The sequence below is a fragment of the Petaurus breviceps genome, unplaced genomic scaffold, assembly GCF_028583685.1.
Source record: "Petaurus breviceps papuanus isolate PSGF00001 unplaced genomic scaffold, PetGlider_PUasm1.0 99, whole genome shotgun sequence".
NCBI classification, from domain to species: domain Eukaryota; kingdom Metazoa; phylum Chordata; class Mammalia; order Diprotodontia; family Petauridae; genus Petaurus; species Petaurus breviceps.
In genome coordinates, this window is record NW_027187465.1 from 7,794,778 (window position 1) to 7,810,791 (window position 16,014).

A 16,014-nucleotide genomic window follows, 5' to 3' on the forward strand; every position below is an offset into this window, starting at 1 on the left:
GGAAGGAAGGAAGAAGGAAGGAAGGAAGGAAGGAAGGAAGGAAGGAAGGAAGGAAGGAAGGAAGGAAGGAAGGAAGGAAGGAAGGAAGGAAGGAAAGGCTTGGAGTAAAAGGCAGAAGGGAGCTCAGAGGTCTCTGGTCCCTAATCATGGCTGAAGCAGCTTATTTCAATTTGAGATAGCTCTATTTGCGATTACAAAAGGGAAACAAGCATATTATTAGGATATTTCCTTGTACAAAATCACCTTCTAAAATGACAGAAAGTACTTGTGTCTAACATACCCCTAACAAACTATATAACTTTGGGCATCACTCACGTTCAGATGTTTCAGTTGACGATGATAATGAAAACTGTGTTCATAAAACACTTTGCAGATTATTTCAACAACACACACACACAAGTATTTGCCAACTCTGGACAGCACTGTGCCAGCCCGTGAGGAGTGTGAGGCTCCACTGGTGAATGAAATCCAAATTCCCACCATAGATGGCATCTCAAGTGGGGGCTGGGGCATGGCAGGTGTGAAAGGCTGGAAGCAAATGAACTACAGACCCTAAGGAAGGTGCAGCAAATCGTCCACTTTGGCTAGAAAGGAGAATTGCTGGAGGGCCCCAATATGAGGAGGAGTTAGAAAAGGAACCTGCAGGGTCATTGTTGAGGGGTTTAAATGCCAGGCTGAGGAATTCAGAACTCTTTCTAGGGGCAACAGGGAACTATTCTGAGTTCTGAGCATGGGAATGGAGTAAGACCTACACCTAAGAAACATCACTTCGTCAGCTGTGTGATGGACGGCTCTAAGACACAGGAGAGACGGAGGGCAGCACGAACGAGGAGCCGCCAGGCTCTGTGGGCACCACTTTGTCCCTGCTGCCTCTTCTTCACCTCCCTCCCACATCCTTTTCCAATCATTCGCCAGGTCTCGTAGATTATTCCTCCACAGGAGGACTCCCATCTCCCAGTCCCTCCCCATGTCTTCACTCCAGCAGCCATTCCCCTCTTTAGACCCTTCTTTCCTCTAACTGGTCCCCACTCCCAGTCTCTGGATCTAAAATCCTTTACACCTGCCAATGTGATATTCCTCAACACAGATCTGGTCACGTCAGAACCAGTTCAAAAAATCTCCCGGCCTCTGGGGGAGGCCAATAAAGAGAAATGAGAATTTGAGCTAGAAAATGATGGGAGTGATTTAGAAGGGTTTGGCATCATGAAAAAAAGTCAGAAACTGAATGTGAGAAGAAATTTGGGAGAATTTAGGAAACATTTAAAGGGTAGAATCTCCAGACTCCTACAGTTGCAGAAGGAGCAGGAATGAGATTTGGAGGAAAGGGAAGGAATACAAAGTGACAGAGTAAAATGCTAAATAAAAACCAAAATGATGACACAAAGAGATTAGAATCCAAGGAGAAGCAGGCCAGGTGTGCCTGCCACCTTGCTCAAAGGCAATAAGTCTTAAACAGCCGTTTGGCAGGTAAATTCTACAGCTCTACAAGCAGGCCAAGAAGCTTGGGAGAGACCGGTGATCAACAAGGAGCCAAAGAGAGCCTGCCCAGCACTGAAGTCCTTGTGTATCTCTGCCATGGCCAAAGACAGCTGCTGCCAATGTTCCAAGCATAGGCCAGTTCCCGGCAAAGGGATTTGGGGCAAGGGAGGAGGTTATGAAGGGCTCTGAATGACAGCATTTTATATTTGATGCTGGAGGCAACAGGGAGCCATTGGAGGTTACTGAGTGGGGGTGGGAAGGGGCTCACAGGACCAGATTTGTGCTTTAGGAAAATCACTTTAGTGGCTGAATGGAGGATGTACTGGAGTGGTGAGAGCCTTGAAACTGGCAGACTTGAGCATGAGGGAATGAGGGCCTGTTCTGGGGTGAATCAATGAGCTTGGGCCACAGCCGGATCTGGGGGGTGAGAGAGAGTGTGAGGAGTCCAAGGTGAGTCCTCGGTTGGGAGCCTGAAGGACTGGGAGGATGGAGGTGCCTTCCGTGGTATGGGTAGGAGGTTTAGGGGACAAGATAGTGACTTCTATTAGGCACCCAGTCTGACATATCTAAAAGGCAGCTGGGGACATGAGATGGCAGGTGGGCACAGACGCTGGGACAGAACAGCATCACGTGGGAAGACAGAAAACATGCCTCAAGATAGAGAAGGAAAAAGGTTCTGATTTTCAGAGAGGGGGAAGGGTGCAGCATCTACACACTGCAGGGATCAGCACAGTGGCCGGCACATTACAGACTTAATAAAGGCTCAGTGACTCTCAGGTATGAGCTGCTTTTAGATTGGTTAACCTACAAGTTAAGTAGTAAACCTCTATGGTGACCGAGTCAGCAAGGCTCCATCAAGACTGACTTGTTTGCTTTCTGAAAAGATTATGAGATGGGCAGATCAAGAAAAGATTGTAGAGACAGTTTACCCGGACTTTGGCAAAGTATTTGATAAAGCATCAAACCCTACCATCTAATCAGATGACTTGGAACTCAGTGAATGGGCAGACATTAATGTTAAATGTTGGTCTGGCAGGAGGTCTACACCGGAGGCATCAGAGATCTGAAATGCGGCCCCAGGCTATTTAACATTTTGATTAACAACTCCAACAAAGGCTTCGATAGCATGCGTATCAAATTAATTGAAGACAGAAAGCTGGAGGAATAGCTGAACAGTATCAGTCAGAATCCAAACAGATTCTGAATGACCAGCACATCAGGTTAGCTCTTATAGTCTGAAATTTGATAGGAAGTTTTACACTTTGATTCAAAAAATTATCTCCACAAGTAGAAGATCATGGAGGTACTACAGTCTGTCTTAAATAAAGCTGGTATTTTAAAGTGACTGTATGGTCAATATGTCAAAAGAGGGACGGGGAAGCCAAGAAAAGCTACCCCAATCCTAAGCTACATCCAGGGAGGTGTGCTGTATTAGTGTACACACAGAAATACACACACTGGTCAGACCACAGACCACATCTCCGTTCTGGAATCACCAGAATTTAGGAAGGTCAGTAATAAGCTGGGACTTCCAGAGGCAGGTGCTCGGGATGGTGAATGGCCCTGGAGAAGAAGAGACTGGGGGAGGGGAGTCAGGAAGGCTGGACCAGGAGCAACTGCCCAACACACCAAGAGAAGCGTAGGCTTTCAGGGAGGAGACGGCTCCTCCGCGTTCTTCCACATCCACAGCGCTTAGAAGAGCTGGCTGCAGGTGGCAGATCTCCAGCGCTTGTTAAGTTAAAGTAAAGAGCTTCGCACATCTTTTATGGCAGGTGCATCGTATGGACGCTGCTTTCACAAACGAGAAAGCTCTGACTTGCCCATGCTTCTGTGTGAGAGAGCTAAGACTCAAACCCGAGTCCACTGTTTATTCCACTTATACCACATTGTTCCTTCCTCTATAAATGGTGAGAACCGGCCCAGGTCATTTTTGTCCCTTATGCTACTTTTATGCTTATTGTCTCCCCCCCCCCACTCTCCCTCCCCAGTTCTGTCACCCATTCTCACTTCCTGTGTCTTTTTCTATATAGGTACATGTATATGTGTATATGTGTGCAGACACAAATAAATGTACATAATATGTAGAGGTATACATACACAAATATATATGTATATATGTGACTGTGTATATCTATTTTTTCATATATTACATATACAATCTTACTAAACTTTCTAGGATCAACATGAATTCAAAGCATGACACGGCAGCCAAGAGAGCAAGACAACACCATTGTGTCTGTGCATGTATGTAATTTAGTCCAACATCCTAAATAATTTTAGATTCTATGAAAAATCATGTTCTCAGTCGAAGCTATGACGGCTATTTCTGATTATTTTTACAGAACTTTCCCCTTTGTCCTGTAGCAATCCCATACCCTTAACACTAAGAGGTATGGTGCCCCTATTCTCCCCTGCAGCCCCTCATATCCTGGATCTAATGCAGGAAGGTCAGGGGACGGTCCCTGGATACACCCTGTGTTGATAAACGATTACCATGTTCTGATAGAAATGATTTCCACAAAGTTAAAAAGACCTTTCATGAAGCTAGAGGGAGGCTTTCAAGTAGTTTAGAACTGAAGTGAATAGTGCCAAAAATATTTCCAACACATGGACATACATCACTACAAAGGGCATGTTTATAAATATAGCAATTCTGTGTTGGAACTTGATGAGAAATTATCAGGAATGTTTTATAGCTACCATTCAGTGCTCTGGTACTGAGAAAGTTAAATCTTTCAAGTAAAAAAAAAAAACTCCTGATGTACATCTGTTTCTAATATATCCTTGATTATTCTTTGTGAACAAGGCCAACAATTCTGTTTCTATTTTGGAAAATGTCAAAGAAAACCTACTATAGTAATAATCTTCATCCTGAGAGACTCATGTGGTGTGCACAAACCCAGTGGGATCACAGCTGCTCCCTGATTTGGTCCTACTCTAAAGAGGGCACAGTAATGGCACTGTCAGCATCTTAAGATGCCAGGCCAAATTCTCTTCACAATACACGGGGCAGCCTGAGAGAAATACACCAGACACACTTCAACTGTGTAACCAGGGATTACGGACAGGGACCATGTTTCCATGTGCACGACCAGGCGATGACCTCTGGGCCATTTCAGCTTGCTCAGAGTTCGGGTGATTAGAAATCACACAAGAAAGCAGCTTCTCAATGTGCTCCCTGCAGGTCAGGAGTTATGTGAGCGGGGGCACGGAGCCTCCAAGGGGCCAGACACCAGGAAAGGAACTTCAGCTCCTGTAGCCTCAATGGTGACAAGCGATCTGCTTGAAGACCTCCAAGGAAAGAGAATTCCCTACTTCTTGAGGGAGTCCTAGCCACAGGACCCTGGACAAGTTGTCCCAGTCTGTCTCAGCCTCCTTAAATAGAAAATGGGGACAACAACAAACCTGCCTCCCAGGGCTGTCATGATGATCCAAAGAGATGATGTTTGCAACCATCGTAACTATTTCCTCCTTTACTGGTTCTCATAAATAAGGACTAAGAAACGTGACAGGCAACAGTACAGATTTTTAATCACTTAGAACGCTATGCGCAGCAGCTGCCTCCCACAGAACAACTCTGGTGAAACTGCAATGTTGGCTAACCAACACGGTGAATGAGGCCCATCTCCTCTGGCTCAGGCAGGTGCCACAGCTTCCCTCAAACTGTCTCCAGGGCCGAGCATGCCCAATCACTGCCACACCTGGGCTGAAGATGTGGGGGTCTGCCTGCCAACACGTCTGCCCACTCCAGGGCACCCTCCATTCAGGCACCAAAGGGATTCTCCTAACGCCTGGGTCCAACCACACCACCTCCCTATTCAACCAACGCCAGCACCTCCAGGATCAGACACAAACCCTCCACTTGGCGCTCAAAGTCCTCGCTGATCTTACACCTTACCCGCTGCACGGCGTTGGTGATGGAACAACACCGTCCCCTGCTGCTGTCAAGCACTATGCTCTACTCTCCTGTTCCAGGCGTTTTCATTGGCCGCGCCCCCCCCCCCAGCCTGAAACGTTCCCCTCCTTACCTCCACCTCCTTGTCAAATCCCACAGGCTCGATCCTGGGGCCTTCCCTCTGCTGCGTGTTCCCTATCTATCCTGTTTCTATCTTGTTCATACCTATTCTGTTTCCCTCATTAGACCGTGAACTTCCTGGAGAGCAGGGACTGTCTTTTGCCTTCCTTTACAGCCCCAGAGCTTAGTACACAGGAGGTGCTTAACAAGTGTTTACTGACTGGATGGTTGCTGAAATTCCCTAATGTAAAGGAGCCAGAAGGGAGAGGAATATGGTGAGCTCAGCATGAACCGCTGGAGAAAGGAGCACCGATGACCCGGAGAACAGCCGCCCACCGCCTTGACTGGGATGCGGAGAATCATCTGATTGTGCAGACTTCTGGGAAGGAAAAGACGGCTACAGGGTCAGGAGAGAGGGGAAGCCTCGCAGCGGCAGAAGGAGCCAGCAATGCTCTGACCTTGCTCTGCACAGCAGCACCTCGAGGGTCTGCGTGAGAAGTCGTAGCTAGCACCAGCGCAGGGGAGATGCGATGTTGTTAGGGAGGGCCAGCAGAGGGGAGCTGTGAGTGTCAGCACGAAGGGAAGCCACAAGTCCGGAGGGCACAATGGAGGCAGTGGGCAGGGGAGGAGCTGGGCCTGGACAGGCAGGGTTAATGAGGATGGCAGTGAGGTAAATGGGCAGCTTTCTTCACAATGGCTGCAGACTGATTAATACACAGATAGGCAGAGAAACAGGATGTGGGAGCGGTTACCGAATAACCGTGGGTGTGAGGTGAACAGGAGAGCTATGTCTCCATGGGCTGCTGCAGAGGGCTCTGGTCTGGACCTCTCTCTGCCTGCTGCTGTAGCTGCTGCAAGGCTTGGGCAGCTGTAAGGAGGGGAAGGGCTGAGGGCAGGAAGAGGGAATGGGCACTGCTCTCCAGTGATGCTGGCTTACTCCAAAGGCCCTGTGTGCCAGTCAATCTGCATTATGACCCTTCACCTCTCGCCTCAGTGTATTTGCACATACCATTCCCCATGTCTAACATACACCATGCACTCTCTTCTTCATCTCTGCTTCTTGAAAACACTGACTACCCACTCTGATGTTTGCCTTGAGCATTCCAAAGGGATTTCCTCAAATTCCCTACAACTATTTACCTACACACCCATTTTCTCCCCCAGAAGAAGAACGTAAGCTTCCTGAGGGCAGACTAATTTGTTTTTCTCTTTGGCTCTGCAGACACTAGGTCAATTCTGCCTGACCCACCGCAGTGACTGCCTCTCTTCTCAGACTGGCACCAGGAATCCCTCGCAGGATGACAAGGACACCCCCCAGGATGAGGCTGTTCAACATCAGAACATCTTAGACTGTGGAAGGACAACTTCCTATGGCACCACCTCAGAATAAACTCTCTAATGAGGTAGGCAAGGCTGATGACACGAGTCAGGCTCCATACATGAAACAATTCAATTAAAGAAACACAGACCCTGAATTTATAAGCAATAATATCATTTTGGTTCCCAAGTGACTTAAGTGGGCCAAGCATATCTGGATTAGCAAAGATGAGGGAGCCAGTGCTGGGGCTGCTGAGGCCGCTGGACTTCATTCTGCAGAGGCCACAGCATCCATTGTCCTTGAAAATGCACACATCATAAGAAGCAAAGGCAATGATGGCTAAAAAAAACAATAACAAAAAACCTTTTTTAAAAAAACAATCATTTGAATTTGGGCAAAATTAATATGATAACGATGTCCATCAATGAACAAGGCCTAACAACTGAGAGTAGGCCTATAAGATGGCGGGCTCCAAAGCACACACCGAAGTGCCAGAGTCTGGCTTTGAACTCTGATCCGGCGCCCAAGCCCCACCTCTGGGCCCTTCACACAAGTGGGTCACGGTGGCAAGTCTGGAAAACCTACACAATGACTGACCCCCAAAAAGAGTCAAGGAGACTTTAATGGGGGTAGGGGTCTTTCCCTCCCCTGCTCCAATATTCCTGAAAATGAACATGCTTCCAACCCACACAAGGACACCAAGGAGTACATTTGCCTCAAAGTGGGAGGGAAGACAAAGGGCAATGACTTCATCCGCTCCAATCATCCCCTCTTGGCAGCACCAGGTTTATTTCAAGACTCATCCACCAAAGGATTCTGGAGCAGTCATCTTTAGGCTTAAAACAATGAGGATTTAGCCCGGTCTTATCATTGGGAGCCCAAGTGCCGAGTGGCACACAGTGCAACACCTGTGAAATCCTGCTTATTTTTATGAAGCTAGGAAGGAAGCCGCTACCCTCTGGGCAGGCCCCAAAGGCCAGAAAGCCCTTCCTGGTTCTGAGAACCCCGAGCCTGTCCTCCAATGGACATGTTCTGCCTGACACTTACCCTCGTAGAAGCTTGAAGAGCATGCAGCCCAAAGAGAACCAGTCGGCGCTGCTGTCGTATGCGGTCCCCTTCTGGAGCACCTCGGGAGCCATGTAGCCATGTGTGCCGCTTTGGGGGAGAAAGACAGACAGACTACAGGATCAGCAACATGTTAGGGCCACAAGAAACCAATCACAGAACAACACAACCTCCATTAACTGAGTGGTACTTGGGGAAAAAAGACAAGACAGAATGAGTGCTTGTGATTTTGGCAATTCCTTCGTGGCTGGCTGATGAGGACAAGAAAATGACCATGTAATTGGACACCTGAAGCAAAGGGCCTGATCTCTATGGGTGATGAAGAAGCCATTACTAAGTCTTCTCACACAGTAAATATGAAAGGCTCTGTCTCTGCTAAAAAAAATACTAAGAGAAAATAAGCAGCCAGGTTTAGGTGAAGGGCCAAACATGCAGAAGGAACAACCAAGCAAAGGAGTCAAGTCCTGGTCAAGCCACTTAGGTGGAGAGGGGTCAGTTCACAGAAGAAGGCCATATGTTCTTGGACCACCTAGACATACTCCTTAGAAAGTCCAGGAAAGCTGGAGAAGCCACAGGAGTGAGGAGAGGCAAGAGAACAGAGAAAGCAGGAGCATGGCTACAGTTTCGGGGAGCAGCAGGAAGCAGAATGAAGAGGAGGCGGAAGGGGGGATGGGACCAGAGCCACTTGGTGTCCCCCCGACTGAACACAGGGCATGTCCTCAGAGGTGCAGTGAGAGGAGGCTGCAGAACCCACATCTCCACTTCAGCAGTCACCAGTCTAGGGTGGGAAGGACAGGGCTGGTGGGTGGGAATGGCTTGCATCCCCTCAATACTGCAGCCCTTCAAGGAGGGGAAGGGAAAGGAGGAGAAAATGGGCCCCCAGGAAGCCCCAGGCCAAATTCTTGAAAGCACTCCAGAGGCTTCTCCTTCTGTTTTATAAACAAACCTAGAAAAGGGAGAGCTGATCTGGAGATGCTTGGTGGTGAGCTCATTACTCTCACCTCCCTCCCTGTCTGACAGCTTCTTCTCAGTCCCTCTTCCTACCAGCGGCTTTTCCTTCCTCAGAGCTCTCTCACGCCCTCTTCTCTTCTCCTTCTACATTCCCTCTCTTGGTCACTTCAACAGGCACCATCTTGATGCAGGTGACTCCCAGATCAACCTACCCAGGCCCCATCCTCCACCATCAATTAGCTATTAGACAGTGTCCCAGAGACTTGTCGCAACTTGCTATCTTTCCTCTCCCCTTTTCTCCATCTCTGCCAAAGGCACCAACACCCTTCTGATGTCCTCACCTTACCCTGGCATCCCCTCACTCCTCACTCACATATCACATCAGGTTCCAAATCTCCTTTCTACCTCCCTAACACCTCTCACCTCCAGCCCCTCCTCCCTGTTCACACAGCCACCAGATGAGTTCAGGCCCTCATCTCTCACCTACACACTGCAATGGTCTCCCCTGTTGGTCTCCCTGTGTCCAGTTCATCCTACACACAGCTCCCACCATGCCTTTGGGTAAGTGTAAACCTAGCCATGATTTCCTTACTCATCCAATTCTAGTGGGCTCTTATCTTCTCTAGGATGAAACATCAATTCCCTTGTTTAGCTTTTAAAATCTTTCCCAACCAGGCCCCAACCTAGCTTTCCAGTCTCATTGGACCGAACTTTCCTCCCACAGAGGGCTGCCAAACTAGCTCTCTCTCTGATCCATTTCTGAGCCCTTGCACTGGCCACTGGCCCATGCCCAGAAGGCTCTCCCTCATCACCTTCAGAAAGTACCTTCTACATGAAGCCTTTCCTTCACCACCACTCCTGCCCACCTCTTGCCCACATTCAAGCTGCTGCTGCCTCCTCCCTCTCCAACGGCCCAGGATTTCACTTGTTCTTATCTGCTTCATACTGATTCACTTTGTATTTATTTACTCCGTATTTGGCTACTGACTTTACATGTTTATGTAATAATATACTTGAATATTAATATAACTGAACATGTACTTGTCTCTCCTAACAGAACGGAATCTCCCTCATAGTCTGGGAGGCTTCCTTCTTTGTACTTTTATCCCTAGTGTCTGTCACCGAGCAGGTGCTAAAGAAATATCTGCTTGGTTGATGGTGTCAGTGAGGGAGACAAGCAGCATGATGTTTTTAAACGGGTCTGACAGGTCCAAGGAGACTTTGCGCAAGAACTGATTTCTGGAGAGGGAACATTCCACTTGAGCCTTTCATTCCCCAGTGTATTTAACAAGAAAGTCAGCCACAATCATCGGGTTTGGAGGAGGTAGCTTCCTACGGGGCACTCCAGGCTTCCCCGGCAAGTGAACTGAATGCAGGATCAAACCAAGAACTTTGTCAGCAAAGAATTTCCAGGCCCGCTGGGCCAAGCTCCCCACATCCAATGCCTGGGCTGCATTGTCCTTTGGCTAGATCATCTTCAGCACCTCTGAAATGAAGCAGGTACTCCTACATGAGGTGTCGTGGACACCATCGGACGGGGAGCCAAAGCTGAAGACTGAATCTGAGCTCCAGTAACTTACTGCCTGCCAACAAGGCCTGCGCCAGTCATGGGGCCTCAGTTATATCATCCGCCTATAAAATGAGGGGACTGGATTCCATTATGCCTATGGCTTCTTTAATATTAAAATAATCATCTGTGCTGACTTCTGCACTGTGCAAAGCAAATGACAGGTGTTCAGGCATCTGACATGTCCTTCCTTATATGTCCTAGTGGATGGAGTCCTAGACTTGGCATCAGAAAGACCCGAGTTCGAATCCTGCCTCTGACACACAGTCGCTAGGTGACCTTGGGTGAGTCACTTCCCTTCTGTCTGAGCTGAGTTTCCTCATCTGCCAACGCGAGGGTTGAGGTCCAGAAAGCCTGATCAAGGAGGACGCTGCAAGCGGGGTCTGGTCACTGTAACCCTCCTCTAGAGATGTGTCCCATCTGTGCTTGGTCACTTTGCTTAGACCACACATTCTTCAGTTCTGACAGAGGAGGAGGAGGACGCCCTTTCTTCCTTCTCCCCGAGGCTCCAAGCAGGCACATCTGCACCCTTTCTCATGTGCTGTAAAGTGCCATGCGTGTGACTGCCTGTGACCAAGCTCTGAGTCCTGGTCTACAAGTAAGGGGCAGGGGTAAGGGGGATTTTTCCCTCATTCTTCCTCGAGAGCTTAGGCAACAGGGATGCCCAGAAGCCATGGGATTGGAGCAGGCAAGCTCATCCCTCAGAGGCTCCAATTCTAACATTAAAACAGGTGTCAATATTCCAGAGCAAAGAAAACAAGCTCACACAGGCAACCAACGACTTTGTTAATGAAGGATGCTTGTGGCTCACTTCTGCCTCCTTCTGGCGAGCAGGGATCCATCTGCCCAGGGGCTGCTCCTCTCTGCCTCTGTCTTCATCACCTTGTTTCAGGTTTAGGCCAGACTCCAAAAAAAATCTGAAAATGGTAGCCTGGACCAATTTGAAAAGTCACTTGTCAGGAACTTAGGCTAGGCAAAGCATGGCAGAACATGGCGTGAACGGACAGGGCTTTATTGTCATAGCTAAAGCAAGGTCCTGTCATGGCTGGTTATTTCTCATCTGCTCGACTCCCAAGTTTTCTTTTTATTGCCCAATGTTACTCCAAGAGTATCTACAAAAGTAATTGGTTTACCTACAACTCTCCAAAGTATCATCAAAGAGTTAGCCACAAATCACGAGGCAGGAGCTTTAGATTAAGGGAGCAGAGACACAGTGGTGTGACTGGCCTTGCCCGAGGAGAGCGTCCAAAGGTCAAAGCTGACTCTGAGGGAGATTTGGAGCCTGGGTCTAAACATTCATAGAGGACAAACAGACAGTTTATTTTAGAATTTTGTTCGGTCATTTTCCAGTCACATCCATTTCTTCATGATACCATTTGGGTTTCCTTGGCAAAGATACTAGAGCGTTTGGCCACTTCCTTCTCCTGCCCATTTTACAGATTTGGAAATTGAGGCCAAAAGGATGAAGTGACTTGCCCAGGGTCACATAGCTACTAAGTGTCTGAGGCCAGATTTGAACTCAGGAAGATGAGTCTCCTTGACTCCATACCTGGTGCCCCCTATTTCAGAATAAGGGACTTCATTTGTTCAATATTTTCATTGCCTTGCGTATTATTTTTCAAATAACTGATTCACTGGAAATTGCCATTGAATCAAGCCTCCAATTTAAGGGAGTCATCAGGGTAGGGACAATTACGTGCTCCTGAAATCAAGAGCAGAAAGTGTCATGCTCTCAGAATGTCAGTCTGCCTTTTCAAAGTGATGCGTGTCAAGCAACTCTGGGCTTATAGTAAGGTGATCACAAGCCACATATGACTGGAGAAATTACATTAAATAACTGTGGCTTGAAAAGGCCCAACCAAACTCCCAACCCCAGCGACCTCCCTGCTCCCAATGTGGCCCATGATGAGTCCGGCCCCAGGAGTCACAGGCACTACAAGAATGTCAGCAGGGCTATCGCCCCAGCCCAAGTTCTCCTCCGTTCAGAGTTGGTGAAAGCTGCTCGTCGTCCGGACACAGGTACAGTTCCAGGCACGGCCAGGAGAGGCCGGCCACAGAGCAGACAGAAGCTGGCCAGGGAGGACACTTGTGATCCAGCTCTGCCTCAGAAACCCACGGACCTGCTCCTGGGCAGTTACTTCAAGGCATCCCAGAGATGAGACCAGAATTGCCAAGAAGAAGGTTCCTTCAGCCCAAGAAGCACATGACCCCAGGCGTGCAGAGGAAGTTAATCTATAGACGTGTGACTCATCACAGATGAGCATCAATCCAAACTGGGGGGTTAAAATGGCAAAAATGCGGAGAAACTGGGTAACGGGCTGACCCCATGTTCTCCTGGCTCAGAGGCCAGCCTCCATCCACTAGGACATGGGCCTCTTCTAGTCAGAAACAGAACAAAAATCAGAAAGAAGGAAGCAAACCAAGTAGAGAAAAATAGGGCTGGGAGCGCCAAGACAGCGGGAGTCCAAAAGATGTAAGTTTGTTTTAAAAACCACATTAACTAATACATTATGGCTGCCTGTCCATAAATATCAGTAATGCGGATATTTAAAAAGGAAAGCAGACACATGGAGAGTGGGGCAGGCGCTAGTCTCTCACAAAGCTAACTGTGGCACAGGGTCTGGAGTCGTGGGGGAGGCAGCATTTCACTCGACATCCAGCACGCAAGTGAGACAGGGGCTTCAGCTCTGCTCCCCGCTTTCTGGATGAGGGCACAGCAGTTAAGCAAGGCTGGGCAACCTGCTGACCCCGCGTTTGCACCACCGGCTGCCACCGGAAGATTCCTAAAGCACAAACGTGACCACAGCCCTGCCTGAAACAGAAGACCCTGCTCCTCCTTGGACTCCTCAAGCCAAACACAAGCTGCTCTTGGTGGCCTTTCCCAGCCTGCCAGATGGGCCAGGGCGCCCTCCCTGCTCCCCAGCTCCTGCCAGCAGCCTTTCTCAGCCCCCCTGGATCTCAGACTCAGACACTCCACTCCAGGAGGCCTCCCATGTATCCTGGCTCTGTGTTGTGGGTACATGATTGTCTGCAGGTTGCATAAAAGGAAAAGACATTTAGGAAGGACTCGGGAGAAGTGAGGCCCCATTGCTCTCGAGCTCCTTGAGAGAAGCACTGTCTTCTGTCCTTCTTTGTGGAACAGTGCCACGCACACAGCAAGACCTAATAAGCGCAGCTGACTGCATGATGCCTGGCACCCTTCTCAGCCTTCCTGTCTCGTCAGGCACCGGACCTGCAGCCAGCCGCCTTCAGCCTGCCCCACAGCGCACCGCCCCCCTCAGTGTCGGCCCAGGCATGCCTGAGGCTCCTGGCTCTCCCTTCCACCGCCCCAAATTCTCTCCTGACCCTCAACAAGCACTGAAATTAGTGCGGCTTGTGCCTGCCCTGCATCCACTTATATGTGCCCACATTGTTGCCCTTACAAATGTAAGCTGTCTGAGGACAAGACTTGTTTCTTTGTCTACGTCCTTAGCGACTGTGCTGGTCCCTGGCACACGGACAGTGCTTAAGAAATGCTTGGTGGCCGATGGATCCAATCACCCAGGGCTGTGCAGTCATTCAATGTCTTGGTCAGGATTTGAACCCAAGCCTTCTGGACCCCAAGTCCACCTCTCTACCTGGGGTTCAACACTGTTTCTCGTGAATAACAACCCCCAAAACCGACATTCATGCTGCACACCTATCATCTCATTGAAGCCTCTCAAAGGCCCCAAAGTGGCAATACAGGCACATATACACACGTATTCACATGTGATTGGTGATACACCTGTAAATGTGCACACGTACACACACAAATATATGTGTACAGATGGGTGGTATCATAAGGACCTTCCTTGACAGCAAAGAAATCTAAACAAATCACAAATCTCTTTACAATCCTGCTTTCTAACACACAGAGCCCTAGTAGTCAAAATTTAGTTTGAAGGAAGGAACCAGCTCTGGAACAATATGGCATCCTGCCCCTGAAGGCCAGAACTGGTACTGCTACCATCAGACAACAAGGTGAGTCCAGGCTGTGCACACACACAGGACAGAGGCCGGAACAAAACAAGCATCCTTCCTTCTTTCTCATTTAACTAACTGGCCTGCAAGCAAAAGAGGTCACAGTCTGCAAATTAAAAGAGGCACGCTGGCATTAAGAGGACAGAACTGAACAAAGACTGAACTGGCCTGTGGAGCTGGGGTTCTCCATCCTTAGACCCCTCAATTCTACTTTGGAAAAGCTCTTAGAAGAAAGAGGAAACACCACCGAGATGAGCAGAAGTTTATGCTAAGTCATGCATGTCCCTCTGTCCACCCAGATCCAGGGTGACGGCTGAACAGGCTGGTGCTACTGAGGTCTTCAGCTCTGTGAGGGGGCACTCCCTTCGCCCCTGCACACCACATCCAAGCCAAACACAAGCAAGCTTCTGAGGAGTGGTCACTCTGGGCCAGGCACTAGACTCAGGGCACACATGCTTTTCTGAACTATTATGGCCTAAAAAACCCCTTCCCCTCGCAGCCTAACATCTGGGGATGAGCTTAACTGAGCAGGGTCTGGGAAAACAGGCAGGCACCCAGTTAGTCCAACCCCAAACCCATCTTCAGAGCCTTTTGAGTTTTAGTAAAACACATTTCTCTTAAATACAAAACAGAACCTATAATAATAATAATACTAACTCTATCTTGAGCCATGGTTATACAGCATTTGAAAAATTATATGTCACAATAGGAGGTAAAAAAATGTGTATTTGAAATTCCATTGTAGAAAAGCATGATTTGTCATTAATGATAGAGTAGGTGAGTCTGTAATACTTACACACTAGCATGTGGTTTCTTTTTGGAAAAATCGCAGGCAAGCCCAAGATCTGATATCCTCACGTGTCCATATTCATCCAAAAGGATATTTGCAGGCTAGATATAAATACAGAAAGCAACACTTATACACCCTTGCCAGCTGGGGAAGCTTCTCGTGGAGGGGGCAGCACTGACATTTTGCTCATGACTGAGTCCATGGCACCGGCAGACTTTATGGCCCCCAGCCTCCATCAGAACTCAAAGCTCTCTAAAAAGGATTAAGACTCCTGCCCATCAGAAGGGAGTCCTCCTTCCTTAGGTCTCATACATGAAGAGAAATACAAAGGAAGGGCCAGCATTTATAGAGTTCTGCAAAGGGCTTATTGTATGTTCTACTTTGTGCCGGAGTCCCACAAAACCATGGAGGAATGGAACAGAGGCATTCCTTTATTCCCATTTTCCAGACGAGGGCCTCGAGCAGGTTCAGAGACTTGTTTATGGTCACAAAGCTCATAAATGTAGGAGGCAGGATTTGAAGTTTTGTAAGCTGCAAACTCTACGAGGGCACACAGTCTATCTTATTTATGGTTCTATTTGCTTCAATGGGTCACTGCTGTTTTACCATAACCTACATGTTTGCTGAAATTAATTGAGAAAAAAAAGTGGAACCTGAGGAAAAAGCAGATCCTCCTGAAAAAGCCAAGCCCGTCTGGCTGGGCACATAGGTTCCTCTGGCAGGCAACCAGAGTGAAAGGGTAGGAGTCAGAAGGTCCAAAGCAGTGCCCAGCTCTGCCACTTACAAACTGTGACCTAGCAGAGGTCATTGACCTGCTCTGGGCCTCA

The 16,014-nt window shown here is 48.5% G+C and overlaps 1 protein-coding gene across 6 annotated transcripts in view; it reads right to left on the reverse strand.

The window, feature by feature from the left end:
* The window catches only part of GRK3 (G protein-coupled receptor kinase 3), a 462,068-nt gene that overhangs the window by 35,949 nt on the left and 410,105 nt on the right, over positions 1-16,014 (reverse strand). For all 6 annotated transcript variants that reach the window (XM_069081792.1, XM_069081795.1, XM_069081796.1 and 3 more), the window contains 2 exons: positions 15,194-15,288; positions 7,860-7,967 (listed from right to left, as the gene is read on the reverse strand). In XM_069081792.1, the coding sequence (XP_068937893.1) occupies positions 7,860-7,967; positions 15,194-15,288 (203 nt within the window). The remainder of the gene's footprint in view (positions 1-7,859; positions 7,968-15,193; positions 15,289-16,014) is intronic.